We start from the raw sequence: 20,308 nt of genomic DNA on the forward strand, positions 1-20,308 counted from the left end.
TGACTTATCCGAGGCCACACGGCAAGTTGATGGCGGGGCATTTTTAGAGCCCTGGCTCCCGCCTCCCTGTCCAGCGACTCCTGCCCGGCACACAGGAGGCTCCCCTCTCAGCCCTGGACATCTGCCCAGGGCAGGAGCACACTCACCAGAACTCGCCGTCATCTCGCACAGTCACACCCAACTTCTCCCGCTCACTCTTGCTCACTTTCTGCCACTCCTCTGAGCTGGGATGTGAGCACAGGGGAGGGAAGAGAGAGGAGTATCAGAGGAGGGACGCCATCAGGGCCACTCTGGCAAGGGTCAGGAGGCATGAGGGACAGCTCAGCACTAGGCCCCCATCAGTGTGGGTGTGGTCAGGGGCACCCAGGGCCACGCGCAGGCCCCTCTCCAGAAAGTGCTGTCTGCCCACTCTCGCAGGCAACCGTGGGCTGCCACCATGCCAGGGATCCGGAGGTCTGGGAGCAAAGCTGCAGGCTTGGGGCAAGGGGGGGACTGACCCTCAGTGAAGGGAGCTCCCTCACTGGGGGCCTAGGCTCTGCTCCTCTCCTGGCCTCACCAGGGCCATTAGCCAAGCACAGCGCAGTCAACCCCATTCCCACCCTTGGTGGCCTCCCTCCCTGCTTTCCTCCCCACTCAAGTACCAAGACTGGTCTCTACATCCCCCATAGGAATCAGCTCACCTCCACCTCCAGACCTCTGCCCATGCTGAATCCATCCCACCACATGCCTGCTCCAAAGTAAGTCTTCTCCTAATGTCATCCTCCCCCCAAATCCTTTAAGGCCCAGCCCTGGTGCCACCTCCTCCAGGAAGTCCACCCTGTCCTTGCCCAAGCCCTCGTACCCCGTCCCACCCACCTGGGGTCTGCCCTGTGCCTGCCCCCTGTCCTTGACCAAGCCCCGGGCCTCACGTGTCACTCCAGGGCCCGTTCCACTCCCGCTCGCCCCAGGGGTTGCGCAGGCGGATCATGTCCAGCTTCTCTGACTTGAAGAAGGCCAGCAGGCCATGGCCCAGGCGCACCTTGCGCACATCAGTGATGGCATACGCGTGGCCCTTCACCAGGCCACACGCCAGCCGGGCCTCCATGTCTGCCGCTGTCACTGCCTGTGGGACACAGTTGCTCAGAGGCAGGGCAGATCAGGCTCCACCTGGAGCCGGAGGCCACACCACCCCCTACAGGACGGGGAGGGAATGGCAGCCCCGCACAAAGGGGAGACCTCATTCCTCTGAGGTTAGGGACTGACCTCCGCATTCACAGCCCTTTACAAAGCCAGGGAACAGCAGTGGGGGATAAAGGAAGGGACCTGCAGTGGGATCGGCCCAGGGCTGTGTTGGAGTCGACTAGCACTGGCTCAGTTTTGCAATCTGGTTGTTAAAACGTTAGCCTGAAATCAACCATGGTGGGAGTATTTACACCACAGAAGTCAGCAAACCAGGGCTTTTTAATTTTCCAGTCTTTTATCAACATACCACTGGGTCAGCCAAACTTGGGTTCAAATTCTGCCTTCACTGAGTCCCAACTTTCCCACCCAAAACATGAGCAGTCAATGAAATAAGACGATCCTCTTGAAGAGCCCAGGCCTGTGCCAGCAGGCAGTAGGGGCTCCCTCGCCCTTCCCATCGCCTCGCAACTGTGATGCCTTAAACCTTGGCCAAAGGACCTATCACTCCGTTATGAAAGGGCTGGAAAAGAGAGACGCTAGTTGAACAGTGTGGGCAAGGCCTTTCATGGTGTAAAGCTTAGGGCAGGGGGCCTGAGGCTTGTGTTGTCCAGCACTGGGGAGGGGCTGCACCCTCTAACTGCTCCCCTCCCGCCATGAGGCTGAGAGTCTGGATTTGTGATCCAACCTGGGCAGGGGCTCTCCCTGAAAAGCCAGTCACCTCCCACCCCAATCAGGGTCAGTGAAGGGGAGGGGCCGCCTCTGGGGCTTGGCTCTGTGTTCTCACCTTGATGGAGGCACTGATGAGGCCTCCCCGGCTGTGCACTTTCAACACGCGCTCAAAGAGCTGGTTCCTCTTGGCCTCATCACTGGCAAAGTCACCCTCGGTCAAGTCGATGGGCTCGGAAACCCCACCTGTGAAGTCCACCAGCGCATCCGCCGTGTTGCCTCCATCCAGGGCCTGGTAACAGCCCGCCAGCCTGGAAGCAATGTGGAAAGAACTCCCAGCTCATGTTCCCCAGACAGTCTAAATCCTTCACCTGATAGGGGAGATTTCTGAGACTCAGAGAGGTCAAGAGAACTGCTAAGGTCACGCAGCAGGTCACACAACAGAGCCAACCCAGGTCTCCGGCTCCCAGGCCAACGTCTGTCCCACTGAACCACACTGCATTTTGTCACTCAAATTCCCCTTGGCCTTCACAGCCCCATCTTCAAAAATTAGCTGTCCAGAAATCCAGCAATTCTTTTCAGAAGTGTTAAAAGTTCCTATGTCTTTTGACATAATTCTGGACGAGTAACATTATTTATAACAATGTAAAACCAGCAATCACCTAAATGTCTAACAACAGAGAACTGGTTTTAAAAGCTAATGTTGCATCTCAAGCAGCCATTGAAGAAAACACTGTAAAGGACTTCCCACTGCAGGGAAAATGCTAGTGCCTGCTTGTTACATTTGAAAAGGCAATACAGCCGGACTCCAATTATGTCTATAATGTATGCAATAATTCATTTCAAAAAGATTAAGCATCTACTATGTGCAACAGATCAGGTGCTAGGACACAGCTGTGGCTCCTTATTTAAATGTTAGGAAAAAGGTTGGGGTCTTAAAGGCAGAGTGCCAAATGTGAACATGAGAAGCAGAATGGGATATATGACAAAATACCATTTCCATAAATTGAAAATATACGCCCACAAAACACCAGCACAGGTTTTGCAAGGTAACCTACAAACAAAAGAGCCATCAAAGATGTTAAAAGAGATGCCAGTGGTGGGGGAGGGTGTAGGGAGAGCAAAGGGAAGAAATGGAGACATGGAGAGGGGGTGGGGCCTTGAGGGGACAATGTCCTGCTGTCCTGAACAGAGGAGCTGCCCCATTAACCCAGATGGCCCAAAACAGGGAAGGGGAGAACAGCAACCTGGGAGAATATGCAGGAGTATAGGAGAGTTTTATTATCTTCTGCATGGTTTCCTATATTTTCTGGATTTCCTATAACAGACATGCATTCTTTTTATAATTTTAAAAGTAAATAATTAAAAAAAAACAAGCATAAATGGTGCAGCCCCTGTGTAAAACAGTTTGGTGGTTTCTCAAAAATGTAAACACAGAATTACCATACGACCCACCAATTCACTCCTAGGTATATATTCCAAAGAACTAAAAGGAGACATTCAAACAGATACCTGCACATCAATGTTCATAGCCACATTATTCATAATAGCAAGCAGGTGGAAACAGTTTACCCGAGTGTACGTCAACAGATGAATGGATAAACAAAATGTGGCACACACATACAATGGAATACCATTCAGCCATAAACAGGAACGGAATTTTGATACACGCTACAACATGGAAGGACCTTGAAAACACTATGCTAATTGAAATAAGGCAGACACAGAAGGACAAATAGTCCACTTATATGAGCTACCTGGAATAGGAAAATTCATAGAGACAAAAAGCAGAATGGAGGTTCCCAGGGTTGGGAGAAGGGAGGAAGAGGGAGTTATTGCTTAGTGGGTAACAGAATTTATGTTGGGGATGATGAAAAGTATCATCATCTATACTGGATATAGACAGTGGTGATGGGTACAAAGCATTATGAATGTAATTGATGCTACTGAATCGTACACTTACACATGGTCAAAATGATAAATATTATATTTTGGACAATTTTTTAAATAATAAAAATGTTACTTAAAAGAAAAAAAAAAAAGAGCTAACCCACTGAGTCACTGAGTGGGTCTCCCAGAGTGGGAGGAGAGGAGACTGCACCAAGGACCATGGTGACCAGCTGACCACCAGGGGGCGGGTTTTGCTTTCTTAGGACTAAAAATGGAATCTGCCAACATGTTTTCATGGGTTTGTTTTTTTGTTTTTCAATTTTATGTTATTTTTTTATACAGCGGGTTCTTATTAGTTATCTATTTTATACATATTAGTGTATACATGTCAATCCCAACCTCCCAATTCATCCCACCACCACCCCAGCCCCCGGCACTTTCCCCCCTTGGTGTCCATACGTTTGTTCTCTCCATCTGTGTCTCTATTTCTGCCCTGCAAACCAGTTCATCTGTACCATTTTTCTAGGTTCCACATATATGCATTAATAAACGATATTTGTTTTTCTCTTTCTGACTTACTTCACTCTGTATGACAGTCTCTAGATCCATCCACGTCTCTACAAATGACCCAATTTCGTTCCCTTTTATGGCTGAGTAATATTCCATTGTATACATGTACCACATCTTCTTTATCCATTCGTCTGTCGATGGACACTTAGGTTGCTTCCATGTCCTGGCTATTGTAAATAGAGCTGCACTGAACATTGTGGTACATGACTCTTTGAATTATGGTTTTCTCTGGGTATATGCCCAGCAGTGGGATTGCTGGGTCATATGGTAATTCTATTTTTAGTTTTTTAAGGAACCTCCATACTGTTCTCCACAGTGGCTGTATCAATTTACATTCCCACCAACAGTGCAAGAGGGTTCCATAGGCTTGTTTTTGATGATGGAGTTTTTGTTTTTCCTTTTACACACACACACACGCACACACACCACACTGTGCAAGGAGAGTGACAAACAGGCCTGGGAGGAAGAATCAAGGAGAGGCTCCCACAGAGCTGGTCTCTGACCCCACTGGCCCTCCTGCGCCAGGCCTGCACCTGTCCTGCAGGGGCCTGGGCAGGTCACTCTGCCCCAAAGCCCTCCACAGCTCAGCAAACCTTTGCTCATGCCCATGCTGGGAACCCAGGGCCTGGCACAGAGCAGGAGGAGGGGCAGCAAAGATAGAATGGCTGGACAGTCATGTAGACAGACCAGTGGGTGGGTGAAGGGGAGGCCCAGCAAGCAGGAAAGGCAGTGGTTTGTCCCAACCTCCTCGACCAGCCCAGGCTCAGAGACACCACATGCCCAACAAGGCCTCCAGGGAGGGCTCAGCAACTTGGATCTTTGGAAAAGAACCATCGACCTGAATATGGTTGCTGGCTCTGCCCCTGGCTACCTGCAGGACACCTGCCTGGGCCTCCATCTTCCCAGGTAGAAGCGGGAGTACCTATTCCTCCCTATGTGGGCTGGTTGTGGGGACCTGACATCAGGTACCCAGAAGCCCTGCAGTCCAGGCCTCCACCACACCTGGCTGTGCTCTGGGCACCGGGCTCTGAGCTCGCTGTGTGTGTTTGCACCTGCCCCTCACCTCTCTGTGCCGGGAGCCCCAGCCAGAGGAACACCCACACAGAGTCCAAGAGCAGCTCCGCCCCAGCCGGGCCGCCCCCCCCAACCCCGGCACCTACTTGGCATAGGCCTTCTCCACCAGGGCACACCAGAACTCATTGCGGGAGCTGGAGTGGCAGTAGATGAGCTGGTTGTTGACTGTGGGCAGCCGGTCATCGATGACCACGTCCACCCACTCCCCGAAGCGCCAGAAATGGAAGTGAAAGATGCCCACGTAGGTGTTGGGCTTCTCAGGGTCCCACTCCTGTTCCTTCCAGTCTGGGATGACCTGGATGGGGAGGGGGACAGGATGGGACACACTGAGGGTCACAGCTGGCTTCCTGAGGAAATGGGGCTGCGTGCCTCCAGGGAATCAAATGGAAAGGAATACCGGGTTCAATTCCCACCTCTGCTATGAACCAGTATGGGACTTGGGCAAATCTTTCTCATCTCTGGGCCTCAGTTTCCCCACCCCTGAAGGGGTTGGAGGCCCCCTGAGGCTCCTCCCAGCTCTGTCATTCTAAGATTCTATGAGCTTCCCCTTCCCTTCCTCATGCCTCCATCTGCATCCTCCCCCTCAGAAATATAGCACATCCATCCAAGTTCCTGCCTGGTCAGTGGTGCCACCATGCTCCCTGTCCTGCCCGAGCCAGAAGTTGGCAGCCATGCCGGCCTCCCCACTTTCCCTCTCTCCATGCAATCTGAGCTCCCACATTCTGCTAAAATGCATCTCCTCTCCAGCCCCCCGGCACCACCCTGGCCCGGTCCCCCATCTCCTCGCCCCGGGACACTAACAGCATCAGCAACCACATCTGCCCTTGCCCTACACAGCAGCAGAGTGATCTTTCTGATCAGGTCCCCTGGAAAATAAAGTCCAAACCCTTAATATGCTCTGTCCCGAGGCTCATGTCTCTACCCTCACCCACCCCAGCCTCCACCTACTGCGCCCTGCTCCAGGCTCTTTCTCTGGTCAGGAACTCTGCACCTGCTCTTCCTGCAGCTGACTCTCACTTGTCCTTTAGGTCCTACCCTCCTCCTCCAGGAAGCCCTCCTTGACTCCTCAGACTAGGCCAGGACCCTTGTCCATCCATCTCACGGCCCCTGGCACTTCTCCTCTGAGACACTTTCCCCAGTTATAATTACACAAGTGTGTGACATTGTGTTCAGTGCTGATACTGTCACTGGAATGTCAACTCTCTTAGGGCAGAGACACATCAGTCTTGGTCACTGCTATCCACCCAGCACCTAGTCCAGGGCCTGGCTCAGAGAGGTTCCTTAATAAACATGTGTTAACTGAATGAATAAATTCACAGGCATCCACTGGGACTCTTAATAAAATTGATTATTTATGGAGCATCTTGGAAATGTCAGATACCAAGCCTGTGACTGCCATGGGTTATCTCAGTTCAATTCACACAACCACCCCATGAAATTACTAATATATCCATCCTTACTTTACAGATGAGAACATCAAGGCTCAGAGAGGGCAAGTAACTTGTCCAGGGTCACACAGCTAGAAAATATACACATTCTTTGGAGGCAGGCAGACCTGGGTTTGAAGCCAGGATTCAAACGCACGTCTGTCTGCCTCCGAATCATGAGCTCTTTATCAGTGTGGACCACTCTGCACCCAGCCCCACACTGGCACTGAGGACCCAGATGATTCAGACATGGTCCCTGCCCTCGGGAGGCTCCCCGTCTGGTGGGAGAGGCAGGCACACAGGCAAGTGCTGAGGCTGACACGGGGTACACGCGGGGCCATGGAGAGAAGGGAGTGGTGGGCCTGACCCTGGAGGACAAGCAGCAGCTCTGAGCAGGTGTCCTGAGAGCTGGCAGTGGGCATCTTCCCAGCAGACTAGGACAAACAGAGGCAATGTGGGGCAGCAGGAGGTGGGGAGGCAGGGGAAAAACCGTCACCCTGCTGAGTCAGGGGGACCTGCTGGACCTTTCGGGCAAGGACCCAGAGGAGCCAAACACCATCAAGACCATAAGAACCATCTTCTAGAAGAAAATCACTCCCAGGTATGGGGGTGGGCACGCAGGCAATCCGGCTGAGGAGCCAGAAGTATATCAGGAGGCTGTAAATCCCAAGGTCCGGAGCAGCCTGAGCACAGAGACTTCAGCCAAAAGCCATTCCCAACCCCCACCCTCATTAAGGATGCTTCTGTTTACATGCCCCTAACCATCAACAGGGATGCTGGCAAAGAGAAATGCTCCCTAGTGGGACATTCCAGACCAAGGCAATGAAAATGATAAGCGCAGTGAGAGGCGCTACAGCCCCTAATGGAGCCCAGCTAAGTGCCCAAGTGCCTGAACCCTCAGGGCTGTCTTCTGAGGGGCAGGGCAGGAAGTCGCTGCAGAAGGCCACCCACAGGCACCAGTGAGGGAGGCAGGATTCACACTCAGGGCTTCAGAGCCTGACACAGAGTCTAGAACCCAGCAAGGGCTGATTACTAGCTGGTCCCTTTTCAGTCAACTCTGTGTCCTTTCTCAGTGAAAACTCCCAGGCCGGCCTCTGCCCTGACCCCTGGCACGTTCCCTGACACTTGATTTCAGGACAGAAAAGTGTATCAAAAACGGGGTACAGGGACGTCCCTGGCGGCACAGTGGTTAAGAATCCGCCTGCCAGTGCAGGGGACACGCGTTCGAGCCCTGGTCCAGGAAGATCCTCCATGCCATGGAGCAACTAAGCCCGTGTGCCACAACTACTGAGCCTACGCTCTAGAGTCCAAGAGCCACAACTATTGAGGCCATGTGCCACAACTACTGAAGCCGCACACCTAGAGCCCGTGCTCTGCAACAAGAGAAGTCAGCCAATGAGAAGCCCGCGCACCGCAACGAAGAGCAGCCCCAGCTCGCAGAAACTAGAGAAAGCCCGCGCGCAGCAGTGAAGACCCAACGCAGCCAAAAATAAATAAATAAATAAATAAATTTTGAAAAAAAGGGGGTACATGCAGGGGCACAGAGCAATGGAGAGTCGGAAGCTGGGAACACTGGCCTGGCCACTGCACCCTCCTCCACTCCTCCCTGCTCTGAAAGCTCTGGACTGCACGGGATGCGGAAGGATGGGGGAGGGGGGAGGGAAGAAGAGGAGCCCTCGCAGGAGCTGGGAGGTACCACTGGGGCCACGGGAGGATCATTAGTCAAACCCAGGGCTTGGCTCTGAACCCTCTGTGACTCAAAAGGCAGCTAATGAGGCTCCAGGGCCTGTGATACAGAGTCAGCGATCTCCATGGGCCTCAGTTTCCCTCCCACACCACAGCCCTTCAAGGAAGCCCTTCAAGGAAGCCCCAGGCCAGCCTTCTCACCCCTCAGCCCCTCTCTGCTGCCAGCCAGGGTACCAAGCGAGAGGAAGCAATCTGTCCAGGGAGGTGTGCTCCCACGGGCACACAAACCAAACACCCTCCACACCACATCCGGTCATGCCAGAAATCAAGGAAGCAACCAGAGGATTCAGGACCAATCTGAAGAGGCTCCTACTAGCCAAAGACGGGCCAATCTGAGCAGCAGTAAAGGATAATGACGGTGATGAATGAAAACACATCCAATATGTTCAAATCCATGAGACCATGATAATATTAACACAAACAAATAATTAGTCACTATTGGAGGGTGGCAGGGAAACAACTCATATTTTTGAAACTGGAAATCAAAAGGAAAAAAAAATCAAAGACTTAACCTGACTTTTCTATACAAACTGTGCCATAGAGTAACCAACAGCAGATGAAGGGAGGTTTTTATCTGGTGATGAATTCCATCTAAGAAGTGAGAAGAAATTAGAATATTAGACTCTTATTATTTTTTTTAAAATATATTTATTTATTTATTTTTGGCTGCATTGGGTCTTTGTTGCTGTGTGTGCGGGCTTTCTCTAGTTGCGGCAAGCGGGGGGCTACTCTTCATTGTGACGGGCGGGCTTCTCATTGCTGTGGCTTCTCTTGTTGCGGGGCACAGGCTCTAGGCGCACGGGCTTCAGTAGTTGCAGCACAAGGGCTCAGTACTTGTGGCTCGCGGGCTCTAGAGCGCAGGCTCAGTAGTTGTGGCACACGGGCTTATTTGCTCTGCAGCATGTGGGATCTTCCCGGACCAGGGCTTGAACCCATGTCCCCTGCGTTGGCAGGTGGATTCTTAATCACAGCGCCACCAGGGAAGTCCTAGACTCCTATTCTTTTGCAACCACTGACAAATAATGGATTTAGGCAATCATGGCTTCTAACATCAATTTAGGATCATCGATGGTTCCTATGTCACAAAAAAGAGACAACCTGACATTATGTACTTCCCGAGAGAACTTCGCTTATGAAGCGGTTGTGCAAAAAAAATTGTGCCATGCCTTATGAAGCCTCCAGAGGTGAATGCTACCGCACAGGAAACTCAGGGCACAGACAAATATTAATGAACACCATGAAAATGAAACCTGCAAAATCCAGATGGTTGGAAACTCCCAGGGCAAATGACTGGCTTCTTCAGCAACTAGATTGCAAGGGAAAAAAATGAAAAGATGAAGGGGAACCAACGGACTGCAGTAATGGACCTTTGTTTGGATCTGATTCAAACAAACTGTAAAATATACATATAATCATTTGTGACCCAGAGTAGAAACCAGAACATTTACTGGGTATTTGATGATATTAAGGAATTATTATAAAGTTATTTTAGTTATGTTACCATATTATGGCTCTGGGTTTTGAATGAGTCCTTATCGTTCAGAGATACATCCAGAAATATTTACAGATGAAATGACATGCTGCCTGGGGGGAGCAGGGTTGTAGAGGAAACAAGATCAACCACGAGTTGCCAGTTGTTGAGGTGGAGGGATGGGTCCAAGGGCTCACTAGGCTGTCTCTGTCCTCTCGCGTGAGTACAGTTGAAAAGTCCCATCTCCGGGGACACTACCTCCCTGGCCCAGCATTCAAAGCCCTGCGGGCAGCTCTCAGCTTCACCCCTGAACACTGCCTCCCTCAGGCCCTATAGGAATCTACACCCCGTGATGCCTCAGGCCACCTCAGCTTTGCACGGGTGGCTCCCTCTGCCGGCCTCATCCCAGTCCCCGTCCCTGTCCCTCTGGGGCTAGCTGAGCAGCAGCTTGCAGGGTCCTCCTGACCCCACCCTCCCCTTGGGCGCCGTCCGGCAGCCCCTCCCCCAAGCTCCTGCTCAGATCCCCACAACCTGGCACAGGGCCAGGGCCAGCTCCACAGCTGGCTGAGTCTTTCTGGGAGGAAAATCCCCAAATGCCAGCCGCAGCGAGGGCCTGGACAGCTGGTGAGCTTGTACACACTACTGGTGTGAAAGGAAAATAAAAATGGAGTCAGTTTTACTAAGACAGAGCTCTAAAATGGAGCTGGAGGGCCTCCCTGGTGGCGCAGTGGTTGAGAGTCCGCCTGCCGATGCAGGGGATGCGGGTTCGTGCCCCGGTCTGGGAGGATCCCATATGCCGCGGAGCGGCTGGGCCCGTGAGCCATGGCCGCTGGGCCTGCGCGTCCGGAGCCTGTGCTCCTCAACGGGAGAGGCCACAACAGTGAGAGGCCCGCATACCGCAAAAAGAAAAAAAAAAAAATAAATAAAATAAAATAAAATAAAATGGAGCTGGGGGGCTTCCCTGGTGGTGCAGTGGTTGAGAGTCCGCCTGCCGATGCAGGGGACACGGGTTCGTGCCCCGGTCCGGGAAGATCCCCCATGCTGCGGAGCGGCTGGGCCCGTGAGCCATGACCGCTGAGCCTGCGCGTCCGGAGCCTGTGCTCCGCAACGGGAGAGGCCACAACAGTGAGAGGCCCGCGTACCGCAAAAAAAAAAAAAAAAAAAAAAAAAAATGGAGCTGGGAGGCCACTGAGAAAGCGTGACTTCTGCATGTCATCACCTGCATGGAATCTGAACTTTGACCACTTCTTGTCTTAATGCAGCCATCCAGAACGTTTGCCCAGTGTTCCAGAAACTCAAGATATTTATTGGATCCTTACCCTAAAATAACTCTTGACAGCCTTCAGGACAAATATTTCCTTTAATGACCTTATGGCTTTTGCCTTTACAAGCCCCTGACTTCCTCTTTCCTGGAACGCTCTTTTGGTTCTACCTGAATCTGTGTCTCCCCGGTTGCAATTCCTGAGACCTGCAAATAAAGCTCCTTGTTCTCTGCAGCCTCGATACTGATTGTTGTTTGATGCTGGACACCAATTTACCAACCTCGGTGTGTGGCTGGGACTTAAGCTTCGACTAGGCCACCTCTCGGAGCTTCAGTGTCCCCGCATCTACCTACCCTCCCTCCAAGGCTGTTGTGAGAACGAAGGTGGAGAACAGCCTTGGCTGTACTGCATCAACTGTGGACGGCTGTGCACACATAAGAGGTCGTCCCTGCTGGCGTGTGGAGTACATGGTGTGTGCAAACCTCGGGGGGACCTGGTCAACCTCCCTCCCAAGAGGAGAAAGGAAAACCTTAACAACAGTCCACTGTGCAGATGGGAAAAACAGGCCTGAAGGGGCTGAGGCACCTCCTTGGGCTGACCGGGCAGTGAGGCAAGAACTCTGTGGGATTTGCAGCCCCTCGTGTGCCCATTAATAGCCACCCACTGCAGAATCACCCAGAAACCTCAGAGAGCCACTGATGGGTGTGCCACAGTACCCCCTGGTGCCCCAGCACCTGGAGCACCCCCCGGCACTCTCCCTCAGGGACTCCCACCCAGACCCAAGTGGCTGGGCTCAAATCCTGCTGGGACCCTGGGCAAGTGAGTGAATGCCCGTGTGTGAGTGTGCACAGAAGCATGCATGTGTAGGTGCCAGTGTGTGCGTGTGTGTCTGTCCGTGTGGTAGAGGGGGAGCTTCCCACAGATTTCTGCCTGGGATGCCAGAGGGCCAGCCAGGAGCACTTCTAAACAAGGCCAGCAGGGCTGCAGGCTGAGGGGCTACAGTGGAGTTTCCTGTGTTACCCAAGCTGGGTGAGGTGAGCCACAGTCCTCTCCAGATCCTCAGAACGAGAGGGTCCCTGGTTCTGAGCATCTGAAGTTTCTCAGTTCTCAGCTTCTGATTCCAAGAGTCTCAAATTGCCGAGTTTCAGATGCCACGGCCGGAAGAAGCCAGGAAGATTGGGCAATCCCCACCCCCAGCCCCTTGGGAGAGGAGCGCCTCCCAGCTCACCACCTGGAGCGTGGGGTGCTGACACCCCTGCAGGGAGCCCCAGGATCCCTGTTCACAAGGAGTGAGCACAGCCAGACGCTCAGAGACCTGGGCGGCCCCTCCGGCTAGGCTCCCAGGCTAGACTGTGAGGGCTTAAGGTTCCCTCGGCTGGGCCCTTCCAAGCCTGGTAATGGTGAGGAGAATCCACTCCCCCATGACCACTCTCTCCAACCACACAGCCAGGCCTGGACCCTGCCTATCCCTCCACCCCACACTGCCTGCTGCCCTAAGCACTGGCTGCTGTGTTGCCTCAGGCAACTCACTACACCTCTCTGGACCCTACACTCTACCTTAGTAAATAGGTTCTCCTAACACACTCCTCCCAGAATCATGGTGCAAAGTGAGACTCTGTCTACAGCAACTGGTAAAGTACAAGGAGGAAATCCAGAGAGGAAGCCCGTGTGCCTCTCAGGAAGCTCAGTGCTTCACTAGCTTTAAGTCATTTCATCTTCACAGTGACCCTATGAGGAACGAACCATTACTATCCCCACCGACAGATGAGGAAACAGGCTCCGAGAGGCTGCTCAGGGTCACGCGGGTGGTGGCTGGCGGCAGCGCCAGGCTGGGTCCCTCACACTACCGTACGCTGGCTCAGAGGGAGGCAGGAGCTCAGGAAATGGCAGGTCTCTCTGCTCGGTGGCTTCTCACAGGTTCCATGGAAAGCAGGTCCTCGTTTCCCATTCCCTGCACTCCCCCCGACCCAGTCTCAGGAGCAGAACCAGGCCTTCTACTGCTGTCCTCGGGGTGGGAAGGCTGGGTTCCCGTCTCTGTTCCCCCCACCCCTCCCAGCAGTATCTTCAGGAGTGGATGGAGGCTGGGGCTGGAGGGCAGGGCTTGGGGAAGGGAAGTGAGGCGGCAGCCGCTGCTCTGGGCAGGGCTCCGGGGTGGAGGAAGACGGGGATGCGAGACCTGCCTGGGGGGCTGTTCCCAAGCAAACCCCCATGAGCGGCCTCAGAAGCGGGGCCTGCCCTTGTCTCGGGGGAGAAGCCGGCCTTGCCCGGGCCTGAGCCCTCAGATGGGATGGGGGCATCGGCCTTTCCCATCCCAGGGGGCCAAGGTCATGGGGTCGAAGGTCCACAGACCCAGAACTTGATCCACATGCACCCTGTCGCCGGCCCCTCCACACACCCTCTGTGACTTCGGGCCGGCAGCCTCCTCCCCGGGCCTCTGTTGTCACCGTCCACAAATTGAGTGAGGGTCGGGGTCAGGTGGGGCACTAAGGTGACTTGGTGACATGGGTCTTCTCTGGTCAGTGGGGCAGGGCTGCAAGGGGCTTCAGAGAACCAGGCTGTTCCCTTTAGAAAGTCTGAGGCTGGGAGAGGGTCAGGGGCTGCCGGAGGACATACAGCATGTTAGGGAAATCCGGGCACAGCCCTGGTCCCACCCCACCTCTCAGCCACTCACCTGTCCCGTCTGCCTCCGGCCCGGCCACCCTGCAAGGCAGGGAGACTCCAGATTGAGCACGGCTTGGTGGGTCCCCACCATCCCCTGTGGGCCCCAAGTGTCTCCTCGAGGCCTCAGCATGGCTCTCTCCATGCCCCATCATACAGAGGCTGGTCTGGGGGCCACTGGAGAAAAAACTGTCAGGGCTGTTGGTTCCTGGCTGGGTGTCAGGGGACTTGGTTTTAAACCCCATGCTGATGTCTGACCTTGGGCCAGTCACCACCTGCTCTGGGTCTCAGCCCTGAAAGCGGCAGGAGGAGGGGGCACAGGTGTGGAGGGGGCCCAGGGAGGGGTGGCTCCTGGGAAGAGAACACATACCACGAGGCGGGGACATACAGGCTTTACTGGGGACACGCAGTGAGCATGGCAGAGGCACTCACATGCCTGCACAGAGCAGACGTGCTGGGGTGGGGATACAAGCAGTCTGCACCAAGAGGGTCCCCAGAGCTGCAGGGAGGGGTCAAGCAGAGAGGCAGAAGGACAGGGCCATCGACAGGGGTCTAGCCTCCAGGCTCCCCCGGAGTCAGCAGAGAAGCAGGCAGGAATCCAAGCATGCCCCAAATAGACACCTGAGCTTCACGTTAGAAAGGACGGACCATCGCTCACACCACAGCCAAATCTCCCACTGAAGAATCGACTCCAACTGCTTCTGCTTGCCTGCCTCCAAAGTGGGGGCCTGCCCTCCCGGCAGCCCTGGCCACTAGGGTTGGCTCTGACCCTCCATCTCTCAGCGCCTCTGTTCCCAGGGCCCTGCAGCCCTCCGACGGCTCTGCTTCACGAGGGAAGTGCCATGGGGACGTGCCTGACGAAAAACAGGGCTGACCTGGAGACACGGTGTTGGGGGCGCTTCCTGAGGTGCCCTTCGCTGATGCCAGGCCTCAGAGGAGCTCACTGGGCCTGTGCAGCGTGAAGGGGGCTTGGGGGTTGGAACTGAATCTGCTGGCAATTGTGCCTCAGTTTCCCTCTTTGTTTGGTGAGTGGGTTCTGCCCTGTGACCTCGGAGGCCAGTGTTCCGCCGTCACACCACACTGTCACCTCCAGCCCACTTCTGACCATCATCCATCACAGCTCCCCTCCAAGGCTGCCCCCGATTCCTACCCCTCAACCCCACCAAAGATGCCACACCAGGATGACACACCTGCCTTCTCCGACCAGTTAGCCAGGAAAAGCCTGACATCCCAGGAGGGGACACATCAGGCCCCAGAGATGTTACTGCCTCCAGCTCCAGGGCTCTGGACCCCCTCTATCCAGCTTCCCCCAGGCAGAGGGAAACCTGTTTACTACACTGTTTCCCACTTCACTACATGAACCTCAAAGTCTCCCGGCTCAGGAGCTTCCCCTCCCCAGTGTCATCCTGATCAAGCCCCTACTAAGGGCCACTAGGGAACCAGCTAGGCAATTCAGACTTATTCACAGGGCAGGTATAGAATACAACCATATGAATATAGCATGGTCTCTCTCCATACATATGTATACGTATAGATAGATACATCTCTATGCAACGTTTTTTAGATCTCCCCCTTCACTTCTCCCCTCCTGAAATCATTCCCAGAAGAGCAAGAGCTGGCCTGCAGAGCCTCCAGCGTGCCAGCCACTGCCCGCTGCCCAAATCAGCCCTCACAGCAACCCTGCCCAATGTCTTAAGAGCCCTGAGGTGTCGTGAGCCCACACAAGGTGCCCGGAGCAGCAGGCTGAGTGTTCACCTCCAGACACGGACACTGGGAAGGGGCATCGTGGCCAGGAGGGCAGCAAATGCCTGTGTGCCAGACTCTCCAAGGAGGCTGCTTTGTCATCTCCGGGCCCCTGTCTCTAGAGGAAGCCCAATGGCTGGTTCTTTAGAGTTGTCTCTCTCGGTCTCTGTCTGTCTCTGTCTTGGTCTCTCAGTCTCTCTCCCAACAATGGAGCAAAGAGAAGGCAATCTCCCATGGCCTCTCCATCTTCCCCCAGTAGCCTCGACCAGGTCTCCATGGTCTACGGCAGAAGCAGCGGCAGCCAGGTCAGCTTCTAGACTACAGAGCCCTTGCATCTTCTTCCCGTGAACAGGAGCGCCAGCACCAGGGAAAGGAGAGAAGGAAGGATGCAGGCTTGGGGGTCCTGGCCAAGCCAAGTACAGGCCAGCAGCTAGAAGAATGTCCCCAAACACACACATGGGGGAAAGGGGTATGGGCAGGGGTCAGGCAGGTGGGCCAAAGGAGAGGGTAGTAGTGGGCAGCTGCCATCAGAGCTGGCTAAGGACGACGGAGGCCTTGAGGTTGGCAGGCTCGACGCCCTTGCTGAAGGTGGTGAGGAAGTACATGACCTTGCGGATCTTGGCCAGCTGGGACAGGCGCTCCCCAAACTCCAGGGCGTCGGCCTCATTCCAATCCATGGCTTCCGAGTCCTCCTTCAGCCAGAAGATGGCAGCGGGGTCCAGTAGCTGCCGCGTCATGAGGTTGGTGAGGTCAGGCGTCCAGATCTGGGAGGTGCCCGTGATGGTGACCTTGCCCGGCTTGTCCAGCAGAACATCCCAGCGCTCAAACTGCAGCCTCTGCTGCTGGATGAAGTCGACGCGGTACACGGACTCGGCCGGCTGCAGCAGCTTCTCGCCATCCTGGCGCTTCCCCCCGCGCCGCTTCAGACTCTCCACGTGCAGCCGCATCTGCTTGGTCAGGTCCTCGTCCAGGACCAGGGGCATGTCGAGCTGGGTCGGCTTCGGCTCGTCCTCAGCCATGGCCCCCTTGCTGCTGCCGCCTCCACCGTCCAGGAGCCGAGTGGACTGGGGCCTCACGGCCAAGGCGAGAGGCCACCAAAGAGGGGCGCCGCCTCCCCTTTCGCCCCCCTCCTCGTCCCACCCCTCTTTGCCACTGGCTCTTCCCAGCCCCACCCCGTCCTCAAAATGGGGTGTGCAGGAGGGCGGGCGTCCCCACATGCCTCCTTCTTACTCCTTGCAGAAGCGGTAATGGAGGCACTGCCCGCAGGCAGGAGGGTGGCAGGCTCCTCAGGGACCAGCTGCTGTGGCAACCACGCTGGCTACCACGGATGGGCTGAGAGCTAGCTTGCTGTGCAGAGGGAGCACTGCTTACAGGCAGTAAGAGGGCAGGAGGCGGGGGGCAAGCGCTGACTGGAGTCACATCAGGAGAGGCTGAAGACCCCCTGGCAGCAGGGTGGGAAATAAGGCCCAGGGGGCCCGCCGACTTGAGATTTGAAGTCACCTAAGCCGAACCTTGGCACTCTCCTTGACTCGGCCTCACCTGCACCCCTCCACGCCCGATCAGCAAGGCCTGTGGTTTACCCTGGAAACACACCTCCCCAACCCCACTGCCAGGACCCCGGCCCAGCCACCATCATCTCTCACGGAGACCGATGTTCTCAAACTTCAGGGAGCATCAAAGCCTGCTGCAGGACTTAAAACTCAGTTTGCTGGGCCCCACCCCAGAGTTTCTGATTTAATCGGTCTCGGATGAGGCCTGAGAACTTGCATTTCTAACAACCTCCCTGCTGATGCCGCTGGTCCAGGAGCTGTGTTTTGAGAATCACTGACCTGGATGATTCTTGCCTGCTGGCCCCGCCTCAACCCTGCACCACATGGCAGCCACATGCCCAGGAAGCTCTTCTACTAAAATCTCACCACTTATTACTCCTGTGTCGAGCCTCAGTTTCCCCCAGGAGACTTGAGGCCACGGAAGAATCTGACAAACATCTGTACCCCCAGCGCCTGAGGGGGAACCAGGAGCTCAGCTGTTATACGTGGGCAAATGGAAGAAATGTGAGCGTAACTGGGGGTGGGGGTGAGGGAGAGGGGAAGCTGCCATGACACTGCCACACACAGAAAAGAGGACAGAAGCAGAGGTCAAAGTGTAATAACTGAAAACAACCTGAAGGGTCTAGTGGACCACAAGCACAGTCAATTGCTAGATGGAAGCTAAGTCAGTCAGTGGGGTCTTGGGCTACACAAACAGCAAGAGGGTCACCAAAGGGGACCACACACCCGATCCTGTTAAGACAAACACCTCAAGCCCTTGGGTCAGTTCTGGGGGCTGCTGGCAGCAACTCCCCAATGGTATTCGAGAAAACCATAGAGCAAATGTTAAACTGCCTGTCCCTCACAGAACCTTTTCCTTTGTAGCTGGAGCAGCAGAGGAGAGGGGAACAATGTGTCTGAGGAGTGACTGTTCGGGGACTTCTCCCTCCTTCATGAGGAGGAGCTATTTCCTTCCCAGCGCTAAATTTTGCTTTTTATTTGTACATTTGCTTAGTTTTTGTCTGTGATGTCTCCCCACCGAGAGGGCAGAGACTGTGGCTGTCTGGTTCATCACTCTAGTCACTACCTAGAACAGGGCTGCCACATAGGAGGCCCTCAGAAATCCTGAATGAATGAATGAACGAATGACACTGACAAGAGAATAGCTGATGTGATGGATCCTGGGGCCTAAGGACGAGGACAACAAGAGGAAGATGGGCACATGGGGAGAGAGTACACGGGCACTGACCGAAGTCAAAATGTGGTTTAGAGACAACTGTGCATCGGGCACAGGAAGGAGGGAGATGGCTGGAAGGTGAGGGTGATGGAGCAACAGAACCAAGAACTGGGCCAGGGTGATGAGGGCAGGGTGTCAGCCACATGGGCACAGTAACCCCTGGGACGCAGCAGTACTTGGTGTGGGAAAGGCTGAGAAATTGGAGGTGTTGAGCCCTTGGTGCCTGGGTGCCAGGGTAGCTGGTTGCCAGAGGATGGCAGTAAGGTGGGCTGCTGGTGGGGGCCGGGGGTGGGGGGAGTGGGGGACCAATGGCATGAGCCTGCAGGGGTCTATATGGGGAGGGTGTGGTCTGGAGGCATCACTGAAGGGAGAGAATGCCGCCACCTCTCCGGGCCTGCAGGACATGGTGGGAGGTGTCCAGCCTCTACCAATGAGGATTCAGAGGCCGCAGGACCCTGGGGAAGGGCCTGGTCTCAGCCTGGGCAGAGGGTTACCGACCGGCAGGAGGAGGCTGAAGGTGGAAGCTGTTACCAGAGCTGGGGCCTCACAGACAGGCAGGGCAGGAGGGAGGGAGCCGTGGGGACCAAGGACGGCCAGAGGGGAAGGAAGAGCAGGCGGGAGGCTGCGGGTGGGGCTGGCCCACTGCTTCCCACAAACCTCTGCTTGGCCACCAGATGCCTTGGGAGGCCCCACCAAAGGCTGGACGTAGGAGTGAATAGAGAAGAGAAAAGTAAGGTCCAGACTTGCATCCGTGACTGCAAAAATGTGATCATAACAAATGAACAAGCCCCTCTTTAACCCCAAATGAAAAAAGACTAGAAGGAAATGTAGAAAACCCTCAACACTGGCTGTTTCCAGGTACTTTTTAAAATCACCTGTCCCCAGTACCTAGAATGGTGCTGGGGCATAGCTGGTGCTCAGTTATCGTGCGGTGCATGAACTGCTATATGCTAAAGGGCGGGGGTTGCTCATATAACACGGGCAGGGGTGGGATGGGAAACGTTTTTAAGTGGAACTAAAAGACTGCCAGGCCCTGCCACCAGGTGCCTCCCCTAGGCCCCGGCCCAGGATGCCCACCCCCAAAAACTCACTCTCAGACACTCGGGCACCCCGCTGGGTTTCTGCTCAATTCTGCTCTCCCCCCACCGGGGACATGGCTGTCTCCTCCTGGGCCCAGGTACCCCGTGACTCAGAGCAGGGCTCAGGCCTGCCCTCGCGCCTGGGGTCACGCCAGGCTCTAGGGAAGGTGAACTCACCTGGCTTGGGCCAGGCCAGGCTAACGGCAAATGCTCCCCCACACTGTCACATCTGACTTCCGGTCCACAAAACCTGGTCCCCTAAAGTCCACTGCCCTGCCCTCAGGGAATGCACAATCAAGTTGGGGAGACCGTAATGCCCCCGTCAGGTATCCCATAGGACGGGGAGGCCTGCTTCCTAGAAGTGTCCGGCAGAAGAGAGGAATAGGTGGGAGGCCAGAGGAGGGGCAGAGAGGGATTTAGATTGCTGCTAAACGCCATGGGCTTGCCCCGCACCCCTACCCCGTGGGCTCCTTTAATCCTCCCACCACCATGGGGACTGGAAAAGTCAGGTTTACACAGAGGCCAAGAGAAGAAACATGACCTGACCAAGGTCACACGACTAGCGAGAAACCCAGCCAGAATCAAACCCAGGACCCGCTGGCTTCAAATCCCGTGCCTGTCGGCCCCAGGCCATGTCAAGCACTAGAGGTAAAAGGGGTGGCTTCCTAGAGAATGGGGCATGTGTGTCGGGGGTGTGATGCGCCTGCATCTGAGGCTCAGCATCCCCAGAGTGTGAGGTGGGTGGAGGGAGCAGGGGTGCAGCTCAGGCTGAGCGCCCCTATTCCATGGAGAAAA

At 55.0% G+C, this 20,308-nt stretch overlaps 2 protein-coding genes across 2 annotated transcripts in view; both read right to left on the reverse strand.

The window, feature by feature from the left end:
* CAPN5 (calpain 5) overlaps positions 1-20,308 on the reverse strand; it is a 52,873-nt gene that overhangs the window by 7,802 nt on the left and 24,763 nt on the right. The window contains exons 4-7 of the mRNA XM_082626942.1: positions 5,448-5,656; positions 1,946-2,138; positions 909-1,102; positions 147-224 (exon numbers count right to left, since the gene is read on the reverse strand). Coding sequence (XP_082483068.1) covers positions 147-224; positions 909-1,102; positions 1,946-2,138; positions 5,448-5,656 — 674 coding nt within the window. The remainder of the gene's footprint in view (positions 1-146; positions 225-908; positions 1,103-1,945; positions 2,139-5,447; positions 5,657-20,308) is intronic.
* OMP (olfactory marker protein) lies at positions 16,160-16,687 on the reverse strand (the record flags this gene model as incomplete). The annotated part of the gene is made up of 1 exon (XM_082628757.1): positions 16,160-16,687. One exon carries the CDS (start codon positions 16,685-16,687, stop codon positions 16,196-16,198), a length of 492 nt encoding a protein of 163 aa, XP_082484883.1. The 3' UTR covers positions 16,160-16,195.

This window comes from Mesoplodon mirus (genome assembly GCF_964341445.2).
Source record: "Mesoplodon mirus genome assembly, chromosome: 7".
Lineage (NCBI taxonomy): Eukaryota > Metazoa > Chordata > Mammalia > Artiodactyla > Ziphiidae > Mesoplodon > Mesoplodon mirus.